Source organism: Lampris incognitus, chromosome 3, assembly GCF_029633865.1.
Source record: "Lampris incognitus isolate fLamInc1 chromosome 3, fLamInc1.hap2, whole genome shotgun sequence".
Taxonomy (NCBI): Eukaryota; Metazoa; Chordata; class Actinopteri; order Lampriformes; family Lampridae; genus Lampris; species Lampris incognitus.
The window spans coordinates 58625324-58651193 of NC_079213.1; the positions used below are offsets into that span (position 1 = coordinate 58625324).

The following is a 25870-nucleotide window of genomic DNA, read 5'->3' on the forward strand; positions in this document are numbered from 1 at the left end:
TGGCCCAACGAGTTCCATGCGAATACATTTCAACAGGATCTCAGTTAATTGTAATGGGCGCCATGGCACTTTTGTGGCTGGGACAGGTGGTGGGTGGTAGGTTTAACATTGACATTTGCAGCAAGACGCACACCACTGATTTGCATCGCTGTGAATCCCTGGCCAGTAGAATCAAGCCATTATCCGTTCAAGTGTGTTATTATAAACAAGGTGACCTGCCATGGGGTTGTTCTGTGCAGCCTGGAAGATCAGTTCCCTGTTAACAATAGCATGATTTCTAGCCCGGTTTGAGTGTCGTGATTCATGCGATATAGCCAGCCTTTAATGAGTGAAAAATAGGGATGAGTGAGCGCGGCATTTAGGTGCACCTGTTGAACATCGATGGTTATTACAGTCAAAGGCAAAGTACAGTGTGTCATTCCAAGTCTGCTTGGTGGGCAAGTCCTTCACTGGGTGGACCACCGGAGTCCTTGTAGACTCCCCCTCGCATGACTCATATGCCTGATAAAAGGGGCTGTGACAGGCCCTTTTTATTAGGCTTTTATTATGTGGCCTGGACTTTATGCTTCTTTCCCCCCGATATCTTGTTTCAATGGTCACCACCAGATACTTATGAATATCCCCATGCACACACCAAATTTCTACCCACGATGCCTTCACCTAAGTCCCGAGCCGAAGAAAGGCTTTGATGGATCAGCACCTGCGTCCAGCCTGTATCCACTAAAGCCCGATATATATACCCCCTTGCATACCTACCGGCACGTGGTATCTCTCATCTGGACTGGCCGAGGGGGCTGACAGGGCTAAGAACCTGCACTACATGGCCCACCTCCATTAACGGACACTCCCTCTGCCAGTGGCCTGGTTTTCTGCACCGCCAGCGCTCCTGGCCTGGTGTCCATGGTGCCCCCTGTCGGTCCAGGAGGGCAGAGGCTGAAGCTGGGTCCTTTGGAATAAGTAAGGGGGAGGGGTTGGTACAGAGACGAGGTGTAGGGGTTATATGCTGCTTGGTAGAGGTCTGTGTATGTGCCCCGGTCCTGTCTCCTCCGCGGGGCCAGGATGGCGCTGGCTGCTGGCGCCGGCTCGTGGTCCTCACTGCGATGGTCTTGGGCTGGAAAGGCAAGGTGGTCCTCAGCTAGGGCAGCAATTTTCTCCTATTAGACTATTGGACTGAATTTATGTTTGAATAATTTCCGGGTATTACAAAATACTGATCAGAGTTGTTTATGGAAAACGTATGAGAAATTGCTACCTACTTTTCATCTACCTACCATGAAATTACTGTCTGATATATCTACTTACTAAGTATTGAAGCCAAATCGCTGCCTAGTTTTCATCTACTAACCACAAAATTGCAGAGAAGTTGCTACCTAGTTTTCACCTAATTTTAGACCCGTAAAATAGTGTTATCCAAAGTTGAAATTATACAGTGGTTTTAGAGAAGTCTGGTGAGAGTTAAAAACTTATGTTCTCCCGTCTGTAGGACTCGACAACACACAGCCACATCCAGGCTACACTCTACTTGATAGACAGGTTTTGTCATAATTTGCACCAGAGACACTGAAGTGCACGTAAAGCATGATTTTATCCGTGTATTTAGTTGTGTGTGATTTTGTGTTGAAGGACTCAATAGAGGGAAACTTTGAAAGTAAAGAACATCAAATAAGAAAACAGGAAGCAACAGTGAAGTCACTGTCTGAAGAGCTGATTAAGGTTGGTGATGCTGCATGATGGTCACATTTTAGAACCACATGCCTATCCCTAAAGTCCATGAGCTAATTAAATTGTCCACTGTTTACCTTGTACATTTTGAAGCGTGCAAAATATACTTCACAGGACTCACTTTTGCTGAAATTGTGGGCTTAAATTTTGTTGAAAAAGTTTGCTACATTCTCATTTACATTTGGACTTGAAATGAACTGTACTACATTTGCAACACAATAGTGATTACATCAGCTAAACCTTGCACGTGCCGTAACTGCTCATTGATGAGTTTGCCTTTGAAAGTGCATACTGGCATAACTTTAAGTAATGGTGCTAATGATGTCTGTCCTTTCACTAGGCTAATGGCATCATTAAAAAGCTGCAGGGAGAGCTTCGAAGCCTACTTGAAAAAATCAAAATCAAAAACAGAGTCACTGTGTCACAGGAAAAGGTGATCAAGGATACTTCAGAAACACTGCAAAATGTCAAAAAAGAACTACAGGATGCTCAACTTGAACTCGTGCGTAAGGATGAACAGGTATGTTTTAATGAGTAAATATGTATACTGATCCAGTACTGTTACTCATGGTCAGGGTTGCTCAATATTATTCACACATGCATTGGACACAAGACAGGGTCAGGTTCTAGATAGATTGCCAGTTCATCGCATGGTGAACACGGACAATTTCACTGACCTACACGTCTCTGGACTGGGAAGATGTCGGGGAATCCAAAGAAAGCCCACAAGAATGTACAAACACACAAACTCTACACAGAAATGTCCCACCCCAAAATTGGAACTCAAGACTCTGTTATCTTGAGACGGAAGTGCTAACCACTGTCCTGCCGTACTGTTACATCCCTAAAACCTGAATACATATATAGAATGAACTGACTATATAGAACAAACCCTGACTCTATAGAACAAACCCTGACTATATAGAACAAACCCTGGCTCTATAGAACAAACCCTGACTCTGCAGAACAAACTCTGACTAAATAGAACAAACCCTGACTATATAGAACAAAATCATGCACATATACAAACCCCAATTCCAATGAAGTTGGGACGTTGTGTAAAACGTGAATAAAAACAGAATACAATGATTTGCAAATCCTTTTTGACCTATATTCAGTTGAATACACTACAAAGACAAGATATTTAATGTTCAAACTGATAAACTTTATCGTTTTTTGCAAATATTCACTCATTTTGAATTTGATGCCTGCAACTCGTTCCAAAGAAGCTGGGACAGGGGCAACAAAAGACTGGAAAAGTTGAGGAATGCTCAAAAAACACCTGTTTGGAACATTCCACAGGTGAACAGGTTAATTGGAAACGGGTGAGTATCATGATTTGGTATAAAAGGAGCATCCCTGAAAGGCTCAGTCGTTCACAGGCAAGGATGGGGAGAGGTTCACCACTTTATGAACAACTGCGTGAGCAAATATTCCAACAGTTTAAGAACAGCGTTTCTCAACGTACAACTGCAAGGAATTTAGGGATTTCATCATCTACAGTCCATAATATCATCAAAAGATTCAGAGAATCTGGAGAAATCTCTGCACGTAAGCGGCAAGGCCGAAAACCAACATTGAATGCCCGTGACCTTCGACCCCTCAGGCGGCACTGCATTAAAAACCGGCATCATTCTGTAAAGGATGTTACCACATGGGCTCAGCAGCACTTCGGAAAACCATCGTCAGTTAACACAGTTCGTCACTACATCTACAAGTGCAAGTTGAAACTCTACCATGCAAAGCGAAAGCCATATATCAACATCACCCAGAAACGCTGCCGGCTTCTCTGGGCCCGAGCTCATCTGAGATGGACTGACGCAAAGTGGACAAGTGTGCTGTGGTCTGATGAGTCCACATTTCAAATTGTTTTTGGAAATTATGAATGTTGTGTCCTCTGGGCTAAAGAGGAAAAGGACCATCCAGATTGTTATCAGCGCAAAGTTCAAAAGCCAGCATCTGTGATGGTATGGGGGTGTGTTAGTGCCCATGGTAACTTGCACATCTGTGAAGGCACCATTCATGCTGAAAGGTACATACAGGTTTTGGAGCAACATATGCTGCCATCCAAGCGACGTCTTCTTCATGGACGTCCCTGCTTATTTCTGCAAGACAATGCCAAGCCACATTCTGCATGTGTTCCAACAGTGTGGCTTCCTAGTAAAAGAGTGCAGGTACTGGACTGGCCTGCCTGCAGTCCAGACGTGTCTCCCATTGAAAATGTGTGGCGCATTATGAAGTGCAAAATACGACAACAGAGACCCCGGACTGTTGAGCAACTGAAGTCGTACATCAAGCAAGAATGGGAAAGAACTCCACCTACAAAGCTTCAACAATTTGTGTTCAGTTCCCAAACGCTTATTGAGTGTTGTTAAAAGGAAAGGTGGTGTAACACAGTGGTGAACATGCCCCAGCTTCTTTGGAATGTGTTGCAGGCATCAAATTTAAAATGAGTGAATATTTGCAAAAAATCAATAAAGTTTTTCAGTTTGAACATTAAACATCTTGTCTTTGTAGTGTATTCAACTGAATATAGGTTGAAAAGGATTTGCAAATCATTGTATTCTGTTTTTATTTGCGTTTTACACAACGTCCCAACTTCATTGGAATTGGGGTTTGTAATATGTTGAAGGAAAAGTTGAATATATAGAATGAAACCTGTCATCGACACCATCCTTTGTTGCTGTGACATTGAGCTGAAATTTCTCTACTCACCAGATTTGTGCCAACGCAAATCAGGAGTCTGTTATTGTGTAGGATGTAATAGTCTAATTCAATTTTCCTCTTTTTGATTGAAATCACTGTTTGCAGACGGACTCTGCAAATTTTGATTTCTTCTGTAATAGGCTCATAGGAATGTCAAGGACGATTGAATTAGTTCATCTGGATACAACGTTTATTGACAGACACATTTCATCACTCAACTAAGTGACCTCTTCAGTCTCAACTGACTGCAGGTGTCCCCACCTTATAAACAATACAGTGACTGCAGGTATCCCCACCCTTATAAACAATACAGTGGCTGCAGGTGTCCCCACCCTTATGAACAATATAGTGACTGCAGGTATCCCCACCCTTATAAACAATACAATGACTGCAGGTATCCCCACCCTTATAAACAATACAGTGACTGCAGGTATCCCCACCCTTATAAACAATAGAGTGACTGCAGGTGTCCCCACCCTTAGAAACAATAAAGTGACTGCAGGTGTCCCCACCCTTAGAAACAATACAGTGACTGCAGGTGTCCCCACCCTTAGAAAAAATACAGTGACTGCAGGTGTCCCCACCCTTAGAAACAATACAGTGACTGCAGGTGTCCCCACCCTTAGAAACAATAAAGTGACTGCAGGTGTCCCCGCCCTTAGAAACAATACAGTGACTGCAGGTGTCCCCACCCTTATAAACAGTACAGTGACTGCAGGTGTCCCCACCCTTATAAACAATAAAGTGACTGCAGGTGTCCCCCCCCCTTATAAACAATACAGAGACTGCAGGTGTCCCCACCCTTATCAACAATACAGTGACTGCAGTTATCCCCACCCTTATAAACAATACAGTGACTGCAGGTGTCCCCACCCTTATAAACAATACAGTGACTGCAGTTATCCCCACCCTTATAAACAATACAGTGACTGCAGGTGTCCCCACCCTTATAAACAATACAGTGACTGCAGGTATCCCCACCCTTATAAACAATACAGTGGCTGCAGGTATCCCCACCCTTATAAACAATACAATGACTGCAGGTATCCCCACCCTTATAAACAATACAGTGACTGCAGGTGTCCCCACCCTTATAAACAATACAGTGACTGCAGTTATCCCCACCCTTATAAACAATACAGTGACTGCAGGTGTCCCCACCCTTATAAACAATACAGTGACTGCAGGTATCCCCACCCTTATAAATAATACAGTGGCTGCAGGTATCCCCACCCTTATAAACAATACAATGACTGCAGGTATCCCCACCCTTATAAACAATACAGTGACTGCAGGTGTCCCCACCCTTATAAACAACACAGTGACTGCAGGTATCCCCACCCTTATAAACAATACAGTGACTGCAGGTGTCCCCACCCTTAGAAACAATACAGTGACTGCAGGTGTCCCCACCCTTATAAACAATACAGTGACTGCAGGTGCCCCCCCCCTTATAAACAATACAGCGACTGCAGGTGTCCCCACCCTTAGAAACAATGCAGTGGCATAACGACCCCAACCAACGACCAGTTTCATATGCAAATATGTATGTAACCATTAATTAGAGTTTCAATGGCCATGTGTACTATTCACAGAGGATTGGGGAATAGTTGCAATCACAGCATTGTAAGATGGTGACAGATGGACACCCCCCCCCCCCCCCCGGTTCAGGGATGGTGTTCCTTCTTCACATAGATGGCCTCTTTGACTCCCCATTCAAACCAGTGTTCCTCCCTATCAAGGATGTGCACATCCTCATCCTTGAAAGAGTGGTCACTGGCCTGTAGATGGTGTAGACTGTGGAGTCCTGGCCTGACATGTTAGCTCTCCTGTGTTGTGTCATCCTCTTGACCAGCGTCTGTTTAGTTTCCCCGATGTCCAAGTCACGGCAATCCTCCTGGCACTTAACGGCGTACACTCTACTGCTCTTTTTGTGCCATGGGACCCGATCCTTGGGGTGGACCAACTTCTGGCGCAGTGTGTTTTGGGGTTTGAAAAGAACTGTGATGCGGCGTTTGGAAAATGTGCATCTCAACTTTTCCGGCACTCCTGCCACATACAGAATCACCCCTGGTTTATGCTTAGACCGCTGTCGTCACACCAGGTCACACCCATATTTGCATATGGAACTGATCGTTGGTTTGGGTCGTCAAGCACTGTATTGTTTATAAGGGTGGGGACACCTGCAGTCACTATTGTTTATAAGGGTGGGGACACCTGCAGTCAGTGTATTGTTTATAAGGGTGGGGACACCTGCAGTCACTGTATTGTTTATAAGGCTGGGACACCTGCAGTCACTGTATTGTTTATAAGGGTGGGGACACCTGCAGTCAGTTTAGACTGAAGAGGTCACTTAGATGTTGATGAAACGTTTCTGTCATTAAATGTTGTGTCCAGATGAACTGATTCAACCCTCTTTGATTTTCTCTCCTGGATTATTGAGCATGCATCAAGATGCTCACTGGAATGATGAGAAAATCTGTTGTTGCTTGAGTATGTAATTGTAACATCTGTCTGGCCAAATGTTAATCTTGACTTGTATAATGAATTCCTGAAATTACTTGATCCTAATGACACCATAGACAAAATGAGAAGGAACACAGAGAACATTAAGATTTTGGCAAAGGTGTTTTTTTTGGGGGGGGGCATTTTTTTTTCTCCCCTTTTCTCCCGAATTGTATCTGGCCAATTACCCCACTTTTCTGAGCCGTTCCGGTCGCTGCTCCACCCCCTCTGCTGATCTGGGCGGGGCTGCAGACTACCACATGTCTCTTCCGATACATGTGGAGTCACCAGCTGCTTCTTTTCACCTGACAGTGAGGAGTTTCACCAGGGGTATGTAGTGCGTGGGAGGATCACGCTATTCCCACCAGTTCCCCCTCTCCCCTGAACAGGTGCCCCGACCAACCAGAGGAGGCACTAGTGCAGCAACCAGGACACATTCCCACATCCGGCTTCCCACCCACAGACACAGCCAACTGTGTCTGTAGGGACGTCCAATCAAGATGGAGGTAACACCGGGATTAGAACCGCCAATCCCCATGTTGGTAGGCAACAGAATAGCCCACTATGCTACCCGGACACGCTCAGCAAAGATGTTTTTAATCATTTTCTTTTATTGGCTTATAGGTAGAATGAAACCTGAAGTTCATTTCAGTTTCATTCTGTATAGATCCATCTATCTGAATTTATAAAAGGAAAACTCAACATGAAAACATGACATGAAAACCCAACATGAAAACATAACGTGAAAACCCAAGATGAAAACGTAACATGAAAACATAGCATGAAAACCCAACACGAAAACATGACATGAAAACCCAACATGAAAACATGACATAAAAACACAACACGAAAACAACACGAAAACATAACACGAAAACATAGCACAAAAACATGACATGAAAACCCAACATGAAAACATAACATGAAAACTCAACATGAAAACACAACATTAAAAACTTAACATGAAAACCCAACATGAAAACAACATGAAACCTGAATATATATAGTATGTACGTGTGTGTGTGTGTGTGGTGACTATGACTGATTCATTGTACTTGTGTTACATGGGTGTTTATGGGATGCATGGTTGTCGGGTGCTGTGCTGAATTATGTGTGGAAGTACTGACAGATACACACAGGTTGCGCATACTGCACTGCTGTGATTGTATCTTGTAGTATTCTGCCTGGAGAACGCCATTTTTCAAGCCCCTGGAAAGTTTTTAGGCAATTTTCCTTCATATTCCTTTTCAGATTATGTCTTGTTTCTATTTGAATGTTTTATATTTGTAAATTAAGAAACCAAACCAAACCAGGCTCAGCCACATCTGGAAAACAGCTGGGCAGAAGGGAGGCAACACACCAGGAGAGGAATCTCCTCCGCTCCCCTCCTCACTCCTATGATGTAAGAGGAGAAATGTGGTACCAGGGAGGCACAACCACACATGTGAATGTCATATGGGCCTCTATTACCACGTGATCATGCCCAAGAAGAACACTCCAGTGGAGAACAATCACCCTCATATGATCAATGTTGGCCGTGTGTGTGTTTTATTTGTATTCTAACAATTTGTATATGATTTCATTCTATAACTACTCTTGTAATATATATTAGAATTGCCTTTACTGTTCAAATACCTGTCAGTGAAAGTTATCAAGAGGCCAGTTGAAGGGACAGCTGGCAGTTACTTGGGAAATACCAACAAAACTAACTTGGTGGGCTCTGCCATGTTAACGTTGTTGCATATTGACATTTACAGAGTTCCAAGCTAAAGGAGCAGCTGGGGCAAACAATTCAGAAACTAAATGAAAGCAGAGAAGTCCTGAAAACAAATGAGAATGGTAAGGAAGATGTTTCTACTAATTTTACATTGAATTTGCATCACCAGTTAAGGACTGTATGCAAATGATTTGTCAGCATTTTTTCATCAAAAGTGCACTACTCTAATTTTGCATAATGCAGCCGATTTCCTGCAAAAAATGTAGGTATCTGGATATTACATTCCCCCTCAATCCTGACCAGTGCCTTTCTACCCCACTGAGGAGAAACATCCTCATAGTTTCCCCCACCATGTGTAACATTAGCTGTTTCCACCACCACATGTAACATTAAGTGTTCCCCCGCCATGTAACATTAAGTGTTCCCCCGCCATGTGTAACATGAGGTGTTTCCCCCACCACATGCAACATTGGGTGTTTCCCCCACAATGTGTAACATTAGGTGTTTCCCCCCACCATGTGTAAAATGAGGTGTTTCCTCCACTATGTGTAACATAAGGTGTTTCCCCCACCATGTGTACCATGTGTACCGTTAAGTGTTTCCCCCACCATGTGTAACATGAGGTGTTTCCCCCACCAATGGTAACATGAGGTGTTTCCCCCACCATGTGTAACATTGGGTGTTTCCCCCACCATGTGTAACATGAGGTGTTTCCCCCCACCATGTGTAAAATTAGGTGTTTCCCCCACTATTGTAACATGAGGTGTTTCCCCTACCATGTGTAACATTAGCTGTTTCCACCACCACGTGTAACATTAGGTGTTTCCCCTACCATGTGTAACATGGGGTGTTTCCCCTTCCATGTGTAACATTAGCTGTTTCCACCACCACGTGTAACATTAAGTGTTCCCCCCACCATGTGTAACATTAGCTGTTTCCCCCACCACGTGTAACATTAAGTGTTCCCCCGCCATGTGTAACATTAGGTGTTTCCACCACCATGTGTAACATTAGCTGTTTCCCCCACCACATGTAACATTAAGTGTTCCCCCGCCATGTACCATTAGGTGTTCCCCTGCCATGTGTAACATTAGGATTAGGTGTTTCCCCCACCATGTGCAACATTAGATGTTTCCCCCACCACATGTAACATGAGGTGTTTCCCCCACCATGCGTAACATAAGGTGTTTCCCCCACCATGTGTAACCTTAGGTGTTTCCCCCACCATGTGTAACATGAGGTGTTTCCCCCACCAATTGTGACATGAGGTGTTTCCCCCACCATGTGTAACATTGGGTGTTTCCCCCACCATGTGTAACATGAGGTGTTTCCCCCACCATGTGTAAAATTAGGTGTTTCCCCCACTATTGTAACATGAGGTGTTTCTCCTACCATGTGTAACATTAGCTGTTTCCACCACCACGTGTAACATTAGGTGTTTCCCCCACCACGTGTAACATTAAGTGTTCCCCCGCCATGTAACATTAAGTGTTCCCCCGCCATGTGTAACATTAGGTGTTTCCACCACCATGTGTAACATTAGCTGTTTCCCCCACCACATGTAACATTAAGTGTTCCCCCGCCATGTAACATTAGGTGTTCCCCTGCCATGTGTAACATTAGGATTAGGTGTTTCCCCCGCCATGTGCAACATTAGATGTTTCCCCCACCACATGTAACATGAGGTGTTTCCCCCACCATGTGTAACATAAGGTGGTTCCCCCACCATGTGTAACATTAGCTGTTTCCCCCACCACATGTAACATTAAGTGTTCCCCCGCCATGTAACATTAAGTGTTCCCCCGCCATGTGTAACATTAGGTGTTTCCACCACCATGTATAACATTAGCTGTTTCCCCCACCACATGTAGCATTAAGTGTTCCCCCGCCATGTAACATTAGGTGTTCCCCTGCCATGTGTAACATTAGGATTAGGTGTTTCCCCCGCCATGTGCAACATTAGATGTTTCCCCCACCACATGTAACATGAGGTGTTTCCCCCACCTTGTGTAACATAAGGTGTTTCCCCCACCATGTGTAACATTAGCTGTTTCCCCCACCACATGTAACATTAAGTGTTCCCCCGCCATGTAACATTAGGTGTTCCCCTGCCATGTGTAACATTAGGATTAGGTGTTTCCCCCACCATGTGCAACATTAGATGTTTCCCCCACCAATTGAAACATGAGGTGTTTCCCCCACCATGTTTAACATTAGCTGTTTCCCCCACCACATGTAACATTAAGTGTTCCCCCGCCATGTAACATTAGGTGTTCCCCTGCCATGTGTAACATTAGGATTAGGTGTTTCCCCCACCATGTGCAACATTAGATGTTTCCCCCACCACATGTAACATGAGGTGTTTCCTCCACCATGTGTAACATAAGGTGTTTCCCCCACCACATGTAACATGAAGTGTTTCCCCCACCATGTGTAACAATAGGTGTTTCCCCCACCATGTGTAACCTTAGGTGTTTCCCCACCACATGTAACATTAAGTGTTCCCCCGCCATGTGTAACATGAGGTGTTTCCCCCACCACATGCAACATTGGGTGTTTCCCCCACAATGTGTAACATTAGGTGTTTCCCCCCACCATGTGTAAAATGAGGTGTTTCCTCCACTATGTGTGACATAAGGTGTTTCCCCCACCATGTGTAACAATAGGTGTTTCCCCCACCACATGTAACATTAAGTGTTCCCCCGCCATGTGTAACATGAGGTGTTTCCCCCACCACATGCAACATTGGGTGTTTCCCCCACAATGTGTAACATTAGGTGTTTCCCCCCACCATGTGTAAAATGAGGTGTTTCCTCCACTATGTGTAACATAAGGTGTTTCCCCCACCATGTGTAACAATAGGTGTTTCCCCCACCATGCTTAACCTTAGGTGTTTCCCCCACCATGTGTACCATGTGTACCGTTAAGTGTTTCCCCCACCATGTGTAACATGAGGTGTTTCCCCCACCAATTGAAACATGAGGTGTTTCCCCCACCATGTGTAACATTGGGTGTTTCCCCCACCATGTGTAACATGAGGTGTTTCCCCCCACCATGTGTAAAATTAGGTGTTTCCCCCACCATGTGTAACATTAGGTGTTTCCCCCACCGGGGCGTACCGACTTCCGGCATTGCAGATTTGTCCTCGTGATGTGGAATGTCCCCTCTCTGGCAGGGAAGGAGCCTGAGCTGGTGCGGGAGGTGGAGCGATACCAACTAGATATAGTTGGGGTCACCTCCACACATAGCATGGGCTCTGGTACCAAATTCCTGGAGAGGGGCTGGACTCGTTACTTTTCCAGAGTTGGCCAAGGTGACCGGTGCCGGGTGGGTGTGGGGATACTCACAAGTCCCCGGTTGAGCACCGCCATGTTTGAGTTCTCCCCGGGGAATGACAGGGTCGTGTCTATACAACTGCAAGTCGCTGGGGGGAAGGCTCTGACTGTTGTGTGTACTTACAGTAGTGCTTGAAAGTTTGTGAACCCTTTAGAATTTTCTGTATTTTTGCATAAATATGACCTATAACATCATCACATAAAAGTAGATAAAGAGAAAGAACCCAATTAAACAAATGAGACAAACATATTATACTTGGCCATTTATTTATTAAGGAAAATGATCCAATATTACATATCTGTGAGTGGCAAAAGTATGTGAACCTTTGCTTTCAGTATCTGGTGTGACCCCCCCCCCCCCCGTGCAGCAATAACTGCAACTAAATGTTTCTGGTAACTGTTGATCAGTCCTGCACATTGGCTTGGAGGTATTTTAGCCCATTCCTCTATACAGAACAGCTTCAACTCTGGGATGTAGGTGGATTTCCTCACATGAACTGCTCGCTTCAGGTCCTTCCACAACATTTCGATTGGCGTAAGGTCAGGGCTTTGACTTGGCCATTCCAAAACATTAACTTTATTCTTCTTTAACCATTCTTTGGTAGAACGGCTTGTGTGCTTAGGGTCGTTCTCTTGCTGCATGACCCACGTTCTCTTGAGATTCAGTTCACGGACAGATGTCCTGACATTTTCCTTAAGAATTCATTGGTATAATTCGAAATTCATTGTTCCATCAATGATGGCAAGCCATCCTGGCCCAGATGCAGCAAAACAGGCCCAAACCATGATACTACCACCACCATGTTTCATAGATGGGATTAAGTTCTTACGCTGGAATGTAGTGTTTTCCTTTCGCCAAACATAACGCTTCTCATTCAAACCAAAAGGTTCTGTTTTGGTCTCATCGGTCTAAAAAACATTTTTCCAGTAGCCTTCTGGCTTGTCCACGTGATCTTAGCAAACTGCAGATGGGCAGCAATGTTCTTTTTGGAGAGCAGTGGCTTTCTCCTTGCAACCCTACCATGCACACCATTGTTGTTTGGTGTTCTCCTGATGGTGGACTCATGAACATTAACATTAGCCAGTGTGAGAGGGCCTTTAGTTGCTTTGAAGTTACCCTGGGTTCCTTTGTGACCTGGCCGACTATTACACACCTTGCTCTTGGAGTGATCTTTGATGGTCGACCACTCCTGGGGAGGGTAACAATGACCTTGAATTTCCTCCATTTGTACACAAGCTGTCTGACTGTGGATTGGTGGAGTCCAGACTCTTTAGAGATAGTTTTATAACCTTTTCCAGCCTGATGAGCATCAACAATGCTTTTTCTGAGGTCCTCAGAAATCTCCTTTGTTCTTGCCATGATACACTTCCACAAAAATATGTTGTGAAGATCAGACTTTGATAGATCCCTGTTCTTTAAATAAAACAGGGCACCCACTCACACCTGATTGTCATCCCATTGATTGAAAACACCCAACTCTAATTTCACCTTCAAATTAACTGCCAATCCTAGAGGTTCACATACTTTTGCCACTTACAGAAATGTAATATTGGATCATTTTCCTCAATAAATAAATGAGCAAGTATAATATTTTTGTCTCATTTGTTTAATTGGGTTCTCTTTATCTACTTTCAGGACGTGTGTGAAAATCTGATGAAGTTTTAGGTCATATTTCTGCAGAAATATAGAACATTCTAAAGGGTTCACAAACTTTCAAGCACCACTGTATGCACCGAATAGCAGTTTGGAGTATCTGGCCTTCTTGGAGTCTCTGGGTAGTGTCTTGGATAGGGCTCCGCCTTGGGACGCTATAGTTCTGCTGGAGGACTTCAGTGCTCACATGGGCAATGATGGAGAAACCTGGAGGGGCGTGATTGGAAGGAACGGCCTCCCCGATTTGAACCCGAGCGGTGCCTTGTTATTGGACTTCTGTGCGAGTCATGGATTGGCCATAACAAACATCATGTTTGAACATAAGGTCGTTCATATAAGTGTACTTGGTACCAGAACACCTTAAAAGGTCGATGGTAGACTTTGTGGCCATATCATCAGATCTGCGGCCATATATTTTGGACACTTGGGTAAAGAGAGGAGCAGAGCTGTCAACTTATCACCACCTGGTGGTGAGTTGGATCAGATGGCGGGGAAGGCTGCCGGACAGACCTGGCGAACCCAAACGTGTAGTGAGGGTGAACAGGGAACATCTGGCGGAGACCCCTGTCCATGAGGTCTTCAAATCCCACCTCTGGAAGAAGTTCTCGTGGACATGGAGTCTGAGTGGGCGATGTTCAAACCCTCTATTGCAGATGCGCCAGGCTGGAGCTGTGGTCATCAGGTCATCAGTGCCTGTCAAGGCGTCAACCTAAGAACCCGTTGGTGGACACTGGCAGTGAGGGAAGCCGTCAGGCTGAAGTAAAAGGCCTTTCGGGCTTGGTTGGCCCAGGGGTCTCCTGAAGCAGCAGACAGGTACCAGGAGGCCAGAAGGGCTGCGGCTTCAGTGGTCGCGGAACCAAAAACTTGGGTGTGGGAGGAGTTCGGCGAGGTTATGGAGGAGGACTTTCGGTTGGCCTCAAGGAAGTTCTGGCAAACCATCCAGTGACTCAGGAAGGGGAAGCAGGGCTTGACTCAGGCTGTGTTCAGCCGGGGATGGGAACTGTTGACCTGGACTGGGGATGTTGTCAAGCAGTGGAAAGAACACTTTGAGGAGCTCCTGAACCCAGCTAACATGTCCTCAGTGGAGGAGGTAGAGTCTGAAGACTCAGGGGAAGCCCCACCCATATCCCTGGCAGAGGTTTCTGAGGTAATTAAGAAGCTCCTCGGTGGCAAGGCGCCGGGGGTAGATGAGATTCGCCCTGAGACGCTGAAGGCTCTGGACATTGTTGGGCTGTCTTGGTTGTCATGCCTCTTTGGTGTTGCGTGTAGGTCGGAGACAGTACCTGTGAAGTGGCAGACTGAGGTAGTGGTTCCCATATTAAAAAGGGGGAACAGAGGGTGTGCTCCAATTATCGGGGCAACACATTGCTCAGCCTCTCTGGGAAAGTCTACTCCAGGGTGCTGGAAAGGAGGCTCCAACCCATTGTCAAACCTCGGATCCAGGAGGAATACTACTACTAATAATAATAATAAATTAAACTTATATAGTGCTTTTCTAGTACTCAAAGTCGCTTTACAATAAACGGGGTGAAACAAGATAACAGATAAACATAACGCAGACATACAGGGGTGGATGGGAAGGGGGGGCTACGAGAGGGAGAAGCGGCAGACATACATGACGCCAACAGTACTCTTCGACTTGGACAGATACAAAAGGGAAAGAAAAACAAACATCATAAATCACATAAATCACACATGATGTCTGAAGAGGTGAGTCCTGATTAATGACTTGAATGTAGGCAGATCACAGCAGAGTCTGATGTGCTTGGGGAGTGAGTTGAGGGAGGGAGCAGGTCGAGTGCTCGGTCCTTAGTCTGCCTGAGATTAGGGGTGGATGAGAGGACGGGGGGGGGGCATGAGAAGGCCGTGGAGAAGAGGTGTGTCTTGAGATGGGATTGGAAGAGTGGGAGGGATTCTGAGTCTCTAATGATTTGGGATAGTGAGTTCCAGAGCCTGAGAGCTGCCATGGAGAAGGCTCGGTCACCAAAGCTGCGGAGGTTGGGCCTGGGGGTAGAGAGAAGGGAGGCTGAGGTGGATCTGAGGGGGTTGGTAGGGGGAGAGGAGGTCGGTGAGGTATGGGGGAGCCATTTTGAGAAGGGCTTTATAAGAACCAGGATTTTGTAATTGATCTGGTGGGAGATGAGTAGCCAGTGGAGGTATTTTAGGACTGGAGTGATGTGGTGCCAGGATTTGGTGAAAGTTAAAAGTCAGGCGGATGCGTTCTGGACCAATTGGAGTCTCTTGATAGAGCTTAGCACTGATGCCATGGAGGAGTGAGTTGCAGTAATCAAGGTGGGAGGAAATGAAGGCATGGATCAGTATCTCAGCAGCAGGGCGTGTGAGAGGGTCTTATTTTCGCAATGTTGCAAAGGTGGTAGAAGGAGGATTTGACCATTTGGCAGATATGTGGCTCAAGGGAGAGAGTGAGATCAAGGATCACACTAAGGTTGCATACCTGGGAGGAAGGGGAGACAGTAGTGCCATCGATGGTGAGTTCGAGGTTGTTGATTTGGCTGAGAGTGGACTTTGAACCAATGAAGAGGAGTTCAGTTTTGTCACTGTTGAGTTTGAGGAGGTTTTGCTGCATCCAGACTTTAATTGCAGACAGACAGGAGTCGATGTGAGAGAGAGGTGGATTGTGAGGGGATTTGGTGCTGAGGTATATCTGGGTGTCATCAGCATAACAGTGGAAGTCCAGGTTGAAATGGCGGAGAATCTGAGAGGGAGGATGTAGATGATGAAAAGGAGTAGGCCGAGTACAGAACCTTGGGGAACACCTTGTGTGACTGTGGATGGAACAGAGGAGCGGTTGTGAAGTGAGATGAAGTGTGACCTGTTGGAGAGATAGGACTGGAGCCAGCTGAGTATGGTGCCTTCAATACCGACATCTTTCAGTCTGGTGAGCAGGATGTTGCGGCTCACAGTATCAAAGGCTGCACTCAGGTCGAGGAGGATGAGGATGTTAAGGGCTCCAGTATCAGCACAGGTGAGGAGGTCATTGAGTACTTTAAGGAGTGCAGTTTCAGTGCTGTGGAGTGGAGTGGGCGAAAACCGGACTGGAGGGGTTCGAGTAGGTTGTTGGAGTGTAGGTAGGTTTGGAGTTGTGTGGCGACAATGCATTCCAGGGTTTTTGAGAGGAAGGGAAGATTGGAGATTGGCTGGTAGTGGTTGAGGCAGGATGGATCAAGACCGGGTTTCTTGAAAATTGGGGTGACAGCGGCAGTTTTGTTGGCAGAGGGGACAATTCCATAGGACAGTGAGGAATTGAAAAGGTTGGTGAGGTAGGGGCATAGGGCAGGGAGACATTTCTTCAGTAGGGGGTGGGGAGGGGATCAAGGGAGCAGGTTGTGGATTTTTATGAGCTGATGAGTTCAGAGATAGTGGTAGGGGCAACTGGAACATTCTGGGAGAGGCGGCAATCAGGGCGAGGGGTAGGGAGGTCAAGAGGAATGGGGAGAAGAGGGGCCGGAATAGGTGCTGCTGAGTCAGATGCAGGAGACAGTGATTTGTTGATAGCGGTGATTTTGTCGGCAAAAAATTGGAGAAATGAGTTGCATTGTTCAGGAGTAGAGTTGGAGAGGGCATCGGCATGGGGCTTGAGGAGGTTGTTCACAGTGGAGAAGAGGGTGCGGGGGTTACGGAGGGAATCATTAATGATGGTGGAAAAATAGGTAGACTTGGCAGTGGTGAGGGCATCTTTGTAGGCAGAGAGGTGGAGGTTGTGGGCTTCTTGATGTACAGTGAGAGCCAGTTGGGGTGGTTTGGGCATCTGATTAGGACACCTCCTGGGTGCCTTCCTTTGAGGTTTACTAGGCATGGCCAACTGGGAGGAGACCCCGGGGTAGACCCAGAACTTGCTGGAGGTATTACATGCCCAATCTGGCCTAGGAACGCCTTGGAATCCCCCAGGAGGAGCTGGAGGGCGTTGCTGGGGAGAGGAACATCTGGAGTGCCATACTTAGCTTGCTGCCACCGCAACCCAACCCCGGAGAAGCGGCTGAAGATGAATGAATGAATGAATGAATGAATGAATGAACAATGGCCATGTGTACTATTCACAAAGGATTGGGGAATGGTTGCATTCACAGCATTGTAAGATGGCGACAGATGTACTCATAGCCCCCCCCCCCCAGTTCAAGGTTGGTAGTTCCCTCTCCACAATGATGGTGTCTTTCAGTCCCTGATTAAACCAGTGTTCTTCCTTATCAAGGATGTGCACATCCTCATCCTTGAATGAGTGGCCACTGGCACCCTCCTCATGATATTCTTCATATATTTCATTATTCCATTATAATTCTGTTATCCTCTTTCAATTGTTGTATTGTGTAAATTGTGGAAACACAACTTCCATTGCACGTTGTCCGTCTTGGGAGAGAGATCCTCCTCTGTTACTCTCCCTGAGGTTTCTTCCTATTTTTTCTCCCTGTTAACGTTTTTTTAGGGAGTTGTTCCTTAACTGATGTGAGGGTCTAAAGACAGGATGTTGTGTTGCTATAAAGCCAACTGTGGCTAATTTGTGAAAATTAACTTGACTTGACATGTAGAAGGGTGTAGACTGTGGGGTCCTGGCCTGACGAAGTGGCTCTTTTGTCTGTGTTGTGCCATCCTCTTGGCCATCTGTCACCATTTTACAATGCTGCGTATCTTATAGTTGTATCTTACAATACAACTATTCCCCAGTCCTCTGTGAATAGCACACATGGTTATTGTAACTAGTTAATGGTCACAACAATTTGCATATGAAACTGGTCATTGGTTCAGTGCTTTTGCAACTGTATTGTTTGTAAGGGTGGGAATACCTGCAGTCAGTTGAGACTGACGAGGTCATTCAGACGAGTGAAACGTTTCTCTCAGTAAATGCTGTGTTCAGATGAACTGATTCACCTTTCTCTGATTTCCTTACCTGGACTACTGAGCATGCATCAAGATAACATGGGTGCTTCTGAAGTGAAGTAAAAATATTTCTGCTTCCTTTCATTGGTTGTTTCCAGTACAACTTTTAAACCCGTCCACACCTTTTCAAGTGAACGGAGCATGGGCCAAACTAAACATTTCAAATAGCCACCCAGTGAATCCTCCCTCAGAATGGTTCTGTCATTTCAACTCATGCCCTTCATATTAGCATCTCTCCCGATATTCATCATTTTGATAACTGTTTCAGAGAATTTATTTGATGATGGGCATGGTTGGGCTTGGGGATGAGTTGATTGACAGCTCTACTCCCAGCAGCAGTGAGTGGCAGGCAGGCGGCATGCTCATCATGAACATGGGCCGGCATATCACGCTTCCTCTCCTCTCTACTGCACAGACTCTGCTTCCAGGTTTCATGGACTGTGCAAACGCGAGCAACATAGCAGTGACCAAAATGAGTATATGTTGTCTTCAGAACAGCATTGTGGGGGTGACTATTGTCCCTTCTACTTTATATACAGACACAATCCACTCTGCATAACTGTAGTCCACTGACTTCCGGTTTCTACTGCAGCAGTCACACCAGTTTCCTGTTTGTTGGCGTGTGCTCTTGACAATGGCATATTTTTCACGATGCCTGCAAGATTTACCATGGATAAATGTCAATGACATGCACAAAAGTATCAAGTTGTGAGGATACTCATCCTCATAACTTGATATGTACAACTTGAAACTTTTCACCCATTTGCTGGTAGGTGCAGGTGAAAGTTTGTTGACAGTTCTGTGCATGTCGTTAACATTTATTCATAGTAAATCTTGCAGGCATCGTAAAAAATATGCCATTGTCAATAGCACACGCCAACAAAAAGGAAGCTGGTATGACCGCTGCAGTAGAAACCGGAAGTCAGTGGACTACAGTTATGCACAGAGTGGACTGGCAGGACACATGACCTCTGCTAGCTCCCCACCCAGGAGCATGGCCAGTTATGCTCCCTGTGCCCAGACAAGCCGGAGGCCACAAGAATATAATGTTTGACCATATTACACAGGATTCCATAGCCAGGATGACATGAGAAGCCTGTTGATAAAGCGATAGCTACTACTGGACATGGATGCAGAAAAAAACTTGATGTTATAGTATTAATGTGTGGTGTTTACCACACGTGGTTTTTAGGGTATCCTGCAGTTATGACGTGTTGTTTGATAGCTAGGTGTTGTTCCAGATTCCATTGATCTTATATTTAATTAAAAAATTACTTCTATTAAACTGGGAAAACATTGTGTCCATATGTTGTGGTGTTTTATGTCTTACGCAGTGATAAGCTGGCTGAATAAACAACTAAATGAGAAACAGCTGTCCAGAAGACCAGATAGCACTGACCCATTTGAAACCACTCCTGCAGGAATGAGGGTATGCAGTATCCATTTCACAGCTTTCTTCACTCCCACTAAACTTTTAAGCCATACTTGATCCATCAATTTTGTTTGTTTGTTTGTTTTGACAAATATCAGCCTCCATAGTGAATTAAAGGTAACACATTCTGATTTTCAACCTGAACACACCATCAAACTTGTAATAATGGAGGGGAGCGTTTGTGGAAAATGAATCTAGAATGTTAATGACGTGTTCAGCCGGGAGCAGCTACCCACACTCTGCTGCCCCGGACTGGACTGGGGGACATCACAAGCAGCTACCCACACTCTGCTGCCCCGGGCTGGACTGGGGGGCATCACAAATACATCTTTATACTCAGCTCATGTAGCCATGTGTTTATTTCAGGCCAAGTTTTGCCCTCTGGCTGGCAAGCATGGAACATCACCTGTGGAGGAGCGAGTACTCCACCCTATGGAGCACATTCCACTGCAACCCTCCCGCAAACAGTGAGTTTGTAATGCTCTGTATCTTGTTGCATGCTCAATGCTGCAGGTACGCAAACCCCAGAAAGTTGAATATATATGCACACAACGGTTAGTTGGAAAACTAAACATCACTCATGTAAGTGACTTCGTCAGTCTCAGCTGACTGTAGGTGTCCCCACCTTATAAACAACCTTCTAAACAATACACCTTATAAACAACCTTCTAAAAAATACACGTTATAAACAACCTTCTAAACAATACACCTTTTAAAAAAAACCTTATAAACAATACACCTTATAAACAACCTTCTAAACAATACACCTTATTAACAACTTGTAAACAGTACACCTTATAAACAACCTTCTAAACAATAAACCTTATAAACAACCGTATAAACTATACACCGTGTAAACAACCTTATTAACAATACACCTGATAAACAACCTTATAAACCATACTCCTTGTAAACAATACACCTTATAAAGAACTTTATAAACTATTCACCTTATAAACTATACCCCTTATAAACAGCCTTATAAACAATACACCTTATAAACAACCTCATAAACTATAAACCTTATAAGCAACCTTATGAACAATATACCTTATAAACACCATGGTAAACAATACAACTTATAAACAAGAGACCTTATAAACAATTCACCTTATAAACAACCTTATAAACAAGACACCTCGTAAAAAGCCTTATAAACAATACACCTGATAAACATCCTTATAAACTATACACCTTATAAACAACCTTATAAACAATACACCTTATAAACAACCTTCAAAACTATGCACCTTATAAAAACCTTATAAACAATCTTATAAACAACACACCTTGTAAACAACCTTGTAAACAGGACACCTTATTAACAACATTATAAACACCACATCTTATAAACAACCTTATAAAGTACACACATTATAAACAACCTTCTAAAAAACACACCTTATAACAACCTTATAAACTCTACACCTTGTAAACAACCTTATAAACAATACACCTTATAAACAACCTTATAAACTATACACCTTGTAAACAACCTTATAAACAATACACCTTATAAATAGCCTTATAAACTATACACCTTATAAACAGCCTTATAAACAATACACCTTATAAACAACCTTGTAAACAGCACACCTTGTAAACAACTTTATAAACAACTTTATAAACAATACACCTTATAAGTAACCTTATAAACAATACACCTTATAAACAACCTAATTAACAATACGCCTTATAAAAAATCTTTTAAACAATACACCTTATAAACAACCTTCTAAACAACACACCCTATAAACAACCTGATAAACAATACACCTTATAAACAAGAGACCTTCTAAACAATTCACCTTATAAACAACCTTATAAACAAGACACCTCGTAAACAGCCTTATAAACAATACACCTCGTAAACAGCCTTATGAACTATACACCTTATAAACAACCTTATAAACAATACACCTTATTAACAACCTTATAAACAATACACCTTATAAACAACCTTGTAAACTATGCACCTCATAAACAACCTTATAAACAATACACCTTATAAAAACCTTATAAACAATCTTATAAACAACACACCTTGTAAACAACCTTGTAAACAGGACACCTTATTAACAACATTATAAACACCACATCTTATAAACAACCTTATAAAGTACACACATTATAAACACCCTTATAAACAACCTTCTAAAAAACACACCTTATAACAACCTTATAAACTCTACACCTTGTAAGCAACCTTATAAACAATACACCTTATAAACAACCTTATAAACTATACACCTTGTAAACAACCTTATAAACAATACACCTTATAAACAACCTTATAAACTATACACCTTATAAACAGCCTTATAAACAATACACCTTATAAACAACCTTGTAAACAGCACACCTTGTAAACAACTTTATAAACAACTTTATAAACAATACACCTTATAAGTAACCTTATAAACAATACACCTTATAAACAACCTGATAAACAATACACCTTATAAACAAGAGACCTTCTAAACAATTCACCTTATAAACAACCTTCTAAACAACACACCCTATAAACAACCTGATAAACAATACACCTTATAAACAAGAGACCTTCTAAACAATTCACCTTATAAACAACCTTATAAACAAGACACCTCGTAAACAGCCTTATAAACAATACACCTCGTAAACAGCCTTATGAACTATACACCTTATAATCAACCTTATAAACAATACACCTTATAAACAACCTTGTAAACAATACACCTTGTAAACAATCTTATAAACAATACACCTTATTAACAACTTTATAAACAATACACCTTATAAACAACCTGATAAATAATACCTTGTAAACAACCTTATAAACAATACACCTTGTAAAAAACCTTATAAACAATACACCTTATAAACAACCTTGTAAACTATGCACCTTGTAAAAACCCTTATAAACAACAAACCTTATAAACAACCTTATAAGCTATACACCTTATAAACAATACATCTTTTAAACAACCTCATAAACAGTACACCTTCTAAACAACCTTATAAAGTATACACCTTGTAAACAGCCTTATAAACAATACACCTTATAAACTATACACCTTATAAACAACCTTGTAAACAGCACACCTTATAAACAACCTTATAAATAACACACCTTATAAACAACCTTATAAGCTATACACCTTATAAACAATACACCTTTTAAACAACCTCATAAACAGTACACCTTATAAACACCTTATAATCTATACACCTTATAAACAACCTTATAAACAATACAGCTTATAAACAACCTTATAAACTATACACCTTATAAACAGCCTTATAAACAATACACCTTATAAACTATACACCTTATAAACAACCTTGTAAACAGCACACCTTGTAAACAGCCTTATAAAGAACTTTATAAACAATACACCTTATAAGTAACCTTATAAACAATACACCTTATAAACAACCTAATTAACAATAGGCCTTATAAACAACCTTTTAAACAATACACCTTATAAACAACCTTCTAAACTATACACCTTATAAACAACAAACCTTATAAACAACCTTATAAGCTATACACCTTATAAACAATACATCTTTTAAACAACCTCATAAACAGTACACCTTATAAGCAACTTTATAAACAATACACCTTGTAAACAGCCTTATAAACAATACACCTTATAAACAACCTTATAAGCTATACACCTTATAAACAATACACCTTTTAAACAACCTCATAAACAGTACACCTTCTAAACAACCTTATAAAGTATAAACCTTGTAAACAACCTTATAAACAATACACCTTATAAACAACCTTCTAAACTATACACCTTATAAACAACACACCCTATAAACAACCTGATAAACAATAGACCTTATAAACAAGAGACCTTATAAACAATTCACCTTATAAACAACCTTATGAACAAGACACCTCGTAAACAGCCTTATAAACAATACACCTTATAAACAACCATATAAACAATAAACCTTATAAACACCCTTATAAACACTACACCTTATAAACAACCTTATAAACAACCTTATAAACAATACACCTTATAAACAACCTTGTAAACTATGCACCTTATAAACACCCTTATAAACAACAAACCTTATAAACAACCTTATAAGCTATACACCTTATAAACAATACATCTTTTAAACAACCTCATAAACAGTACACCTTATAAGCAACTTTATAAACAATACACCTTGTAAACAGCCTTATAAACAATACACCTTATAAACAACCTTATAAGCTATACACCTTATAAACAATACACCTTTTAAACAACCTCATAAACAGTACACCTTGTAAACAACCTTATAAAGTATAAACCTTGTAAACAACCTTATAAACAATACACCTTATAAACAGAAGACCTTATAAACAACCTTATAAACAATACACCTTATAAACAACTGTACAAACAATACACCTTATAAACAACACACCTTGTAAACATCCTTATAAACTGTACACCTTATAAACAACGTTATAAACAATAAACGTTATAAACACCCCTATAAACACCACACCTTATAAACAATACACCTTATGAACAACCTTATAAATAACACACCTTATAAACAACCTTATAAGCTATACACCTTATAAACAATACACCTTTTAAACAACCTCATAAACAGTACACCTTATAAACAACCTTATAAACTATACACCTTATAAACAATCTTATAAACAATACCATATAAACAACCTTATAAACTATACACCTTATAATCAGCCTTATAAACAATACACCTTATAAACAACCTTGTAAACAATACACCTTGTAAACAACCTTATAAAAAATACACCTTATTAACAACCTTATAAACAATACACCTTATAAACAACCTGATAAATAATACCTTGTAAACAACCTTATAAACAATACACCTTATAAACAACCTTCTAAACTGTACACCCTATAAACAACCTTCTAAACTGTACACCTTATAAACAACCTTATAAACTATACACCTTATAAACAATCTTATAAACAATACCATATAAACAACCTTATAAACTATACACCTTATAATCAACCTTATAAACAATACACCGTATAAACAACCTTGTAAACAATACACCTTATAAACAACCTTATAAACAATACAGCTTATAAACAACCTGATAAACTATACACCTTATAAACAGCCTTATAAACAATACACCTTGTAAACTATACACCTTATAAACAACCTTGTAAACAGCACACCTTGTAAACAGCCTTATAAACAACATTATAAACAATACACCTTATAAGTAACCTTATAAACAATACACCTTATAAACAACCTAATTAACAATACGCCTTATAAACTGCCTTTTAAACAATACACCTTATAAACAACCTTCTAAACTATACACCTTATAAACAACACACCCTATAAACAACCTGATAAACAATAGACCTTATAAACAAGAGACCTTATAAACAATTCACCTTATAAACAACCTTATGAACAAGACACCTCGTAAACAGCCTTATAAACAATACACCTTATAAACAACCATATAAACAATAAACCTTATAAACACCCTTATAAACACTACATCTTATAAACAACCTTATAAACAACCTTATAAACAATACACCTTATAAACAACCTTGTAAACTATGCACCTTATAAACACCCTTATAAACAACAAACCTTATAAACAACCTTATAAGCTATACACCTTATAAACAATACATCTTTTAAACAACCTCATAAACAGTACACCTTATAAGCAACTTTATAAACAATACACCTTGTAAACAGCCTTATAAACAATACACCTTATAAACAACCTTATAAGCTATACACCTTATAAACAATACACCTTTTAAACAACCTCATAAACAGTACACCTTCTAAACAACCTTATAAAGTATAAACCTTGTAAACAACCTTATAAACAATACACCTTATAAACAAAAGACCTTATAAAC

The 25870-nt window shown here is 42.0% G+C and overlaps 1 protein-coding gene across 1 annotated transcript in view; it reads left to right on the forward strand.

Moving 5' to 3' along the window:
* The window catches only part of sass6 (SAS-6 centriolar assembly protein), a 53663-nt gene extending 33228 nt beyond the window's left edge, over positions 1-20435 (forward strand). Inside the window, exons 10-14 of the mRNA XM_056276752.1 lie at positions 1624-1713; positions 2063-2242; positions 8691-8772; positions 19867-19961; positions 20331-20435. Coding sequence (XP_056132727.1) covers positions 1624-1713; positions 2063-2242; positions 8691-8772; positions 19867-19961; positions 20331-20435 — 552 coding nt within the window. The remainder of the gene's footprint in view (positions 1-1623; positions 1714-2062; positions 2243-8690; positions 8773-19866; positions 19962-20330) is intronic.
* The last annotated feature ends 5435 nt before the right edge of the window (positions 20436-25870 follow it).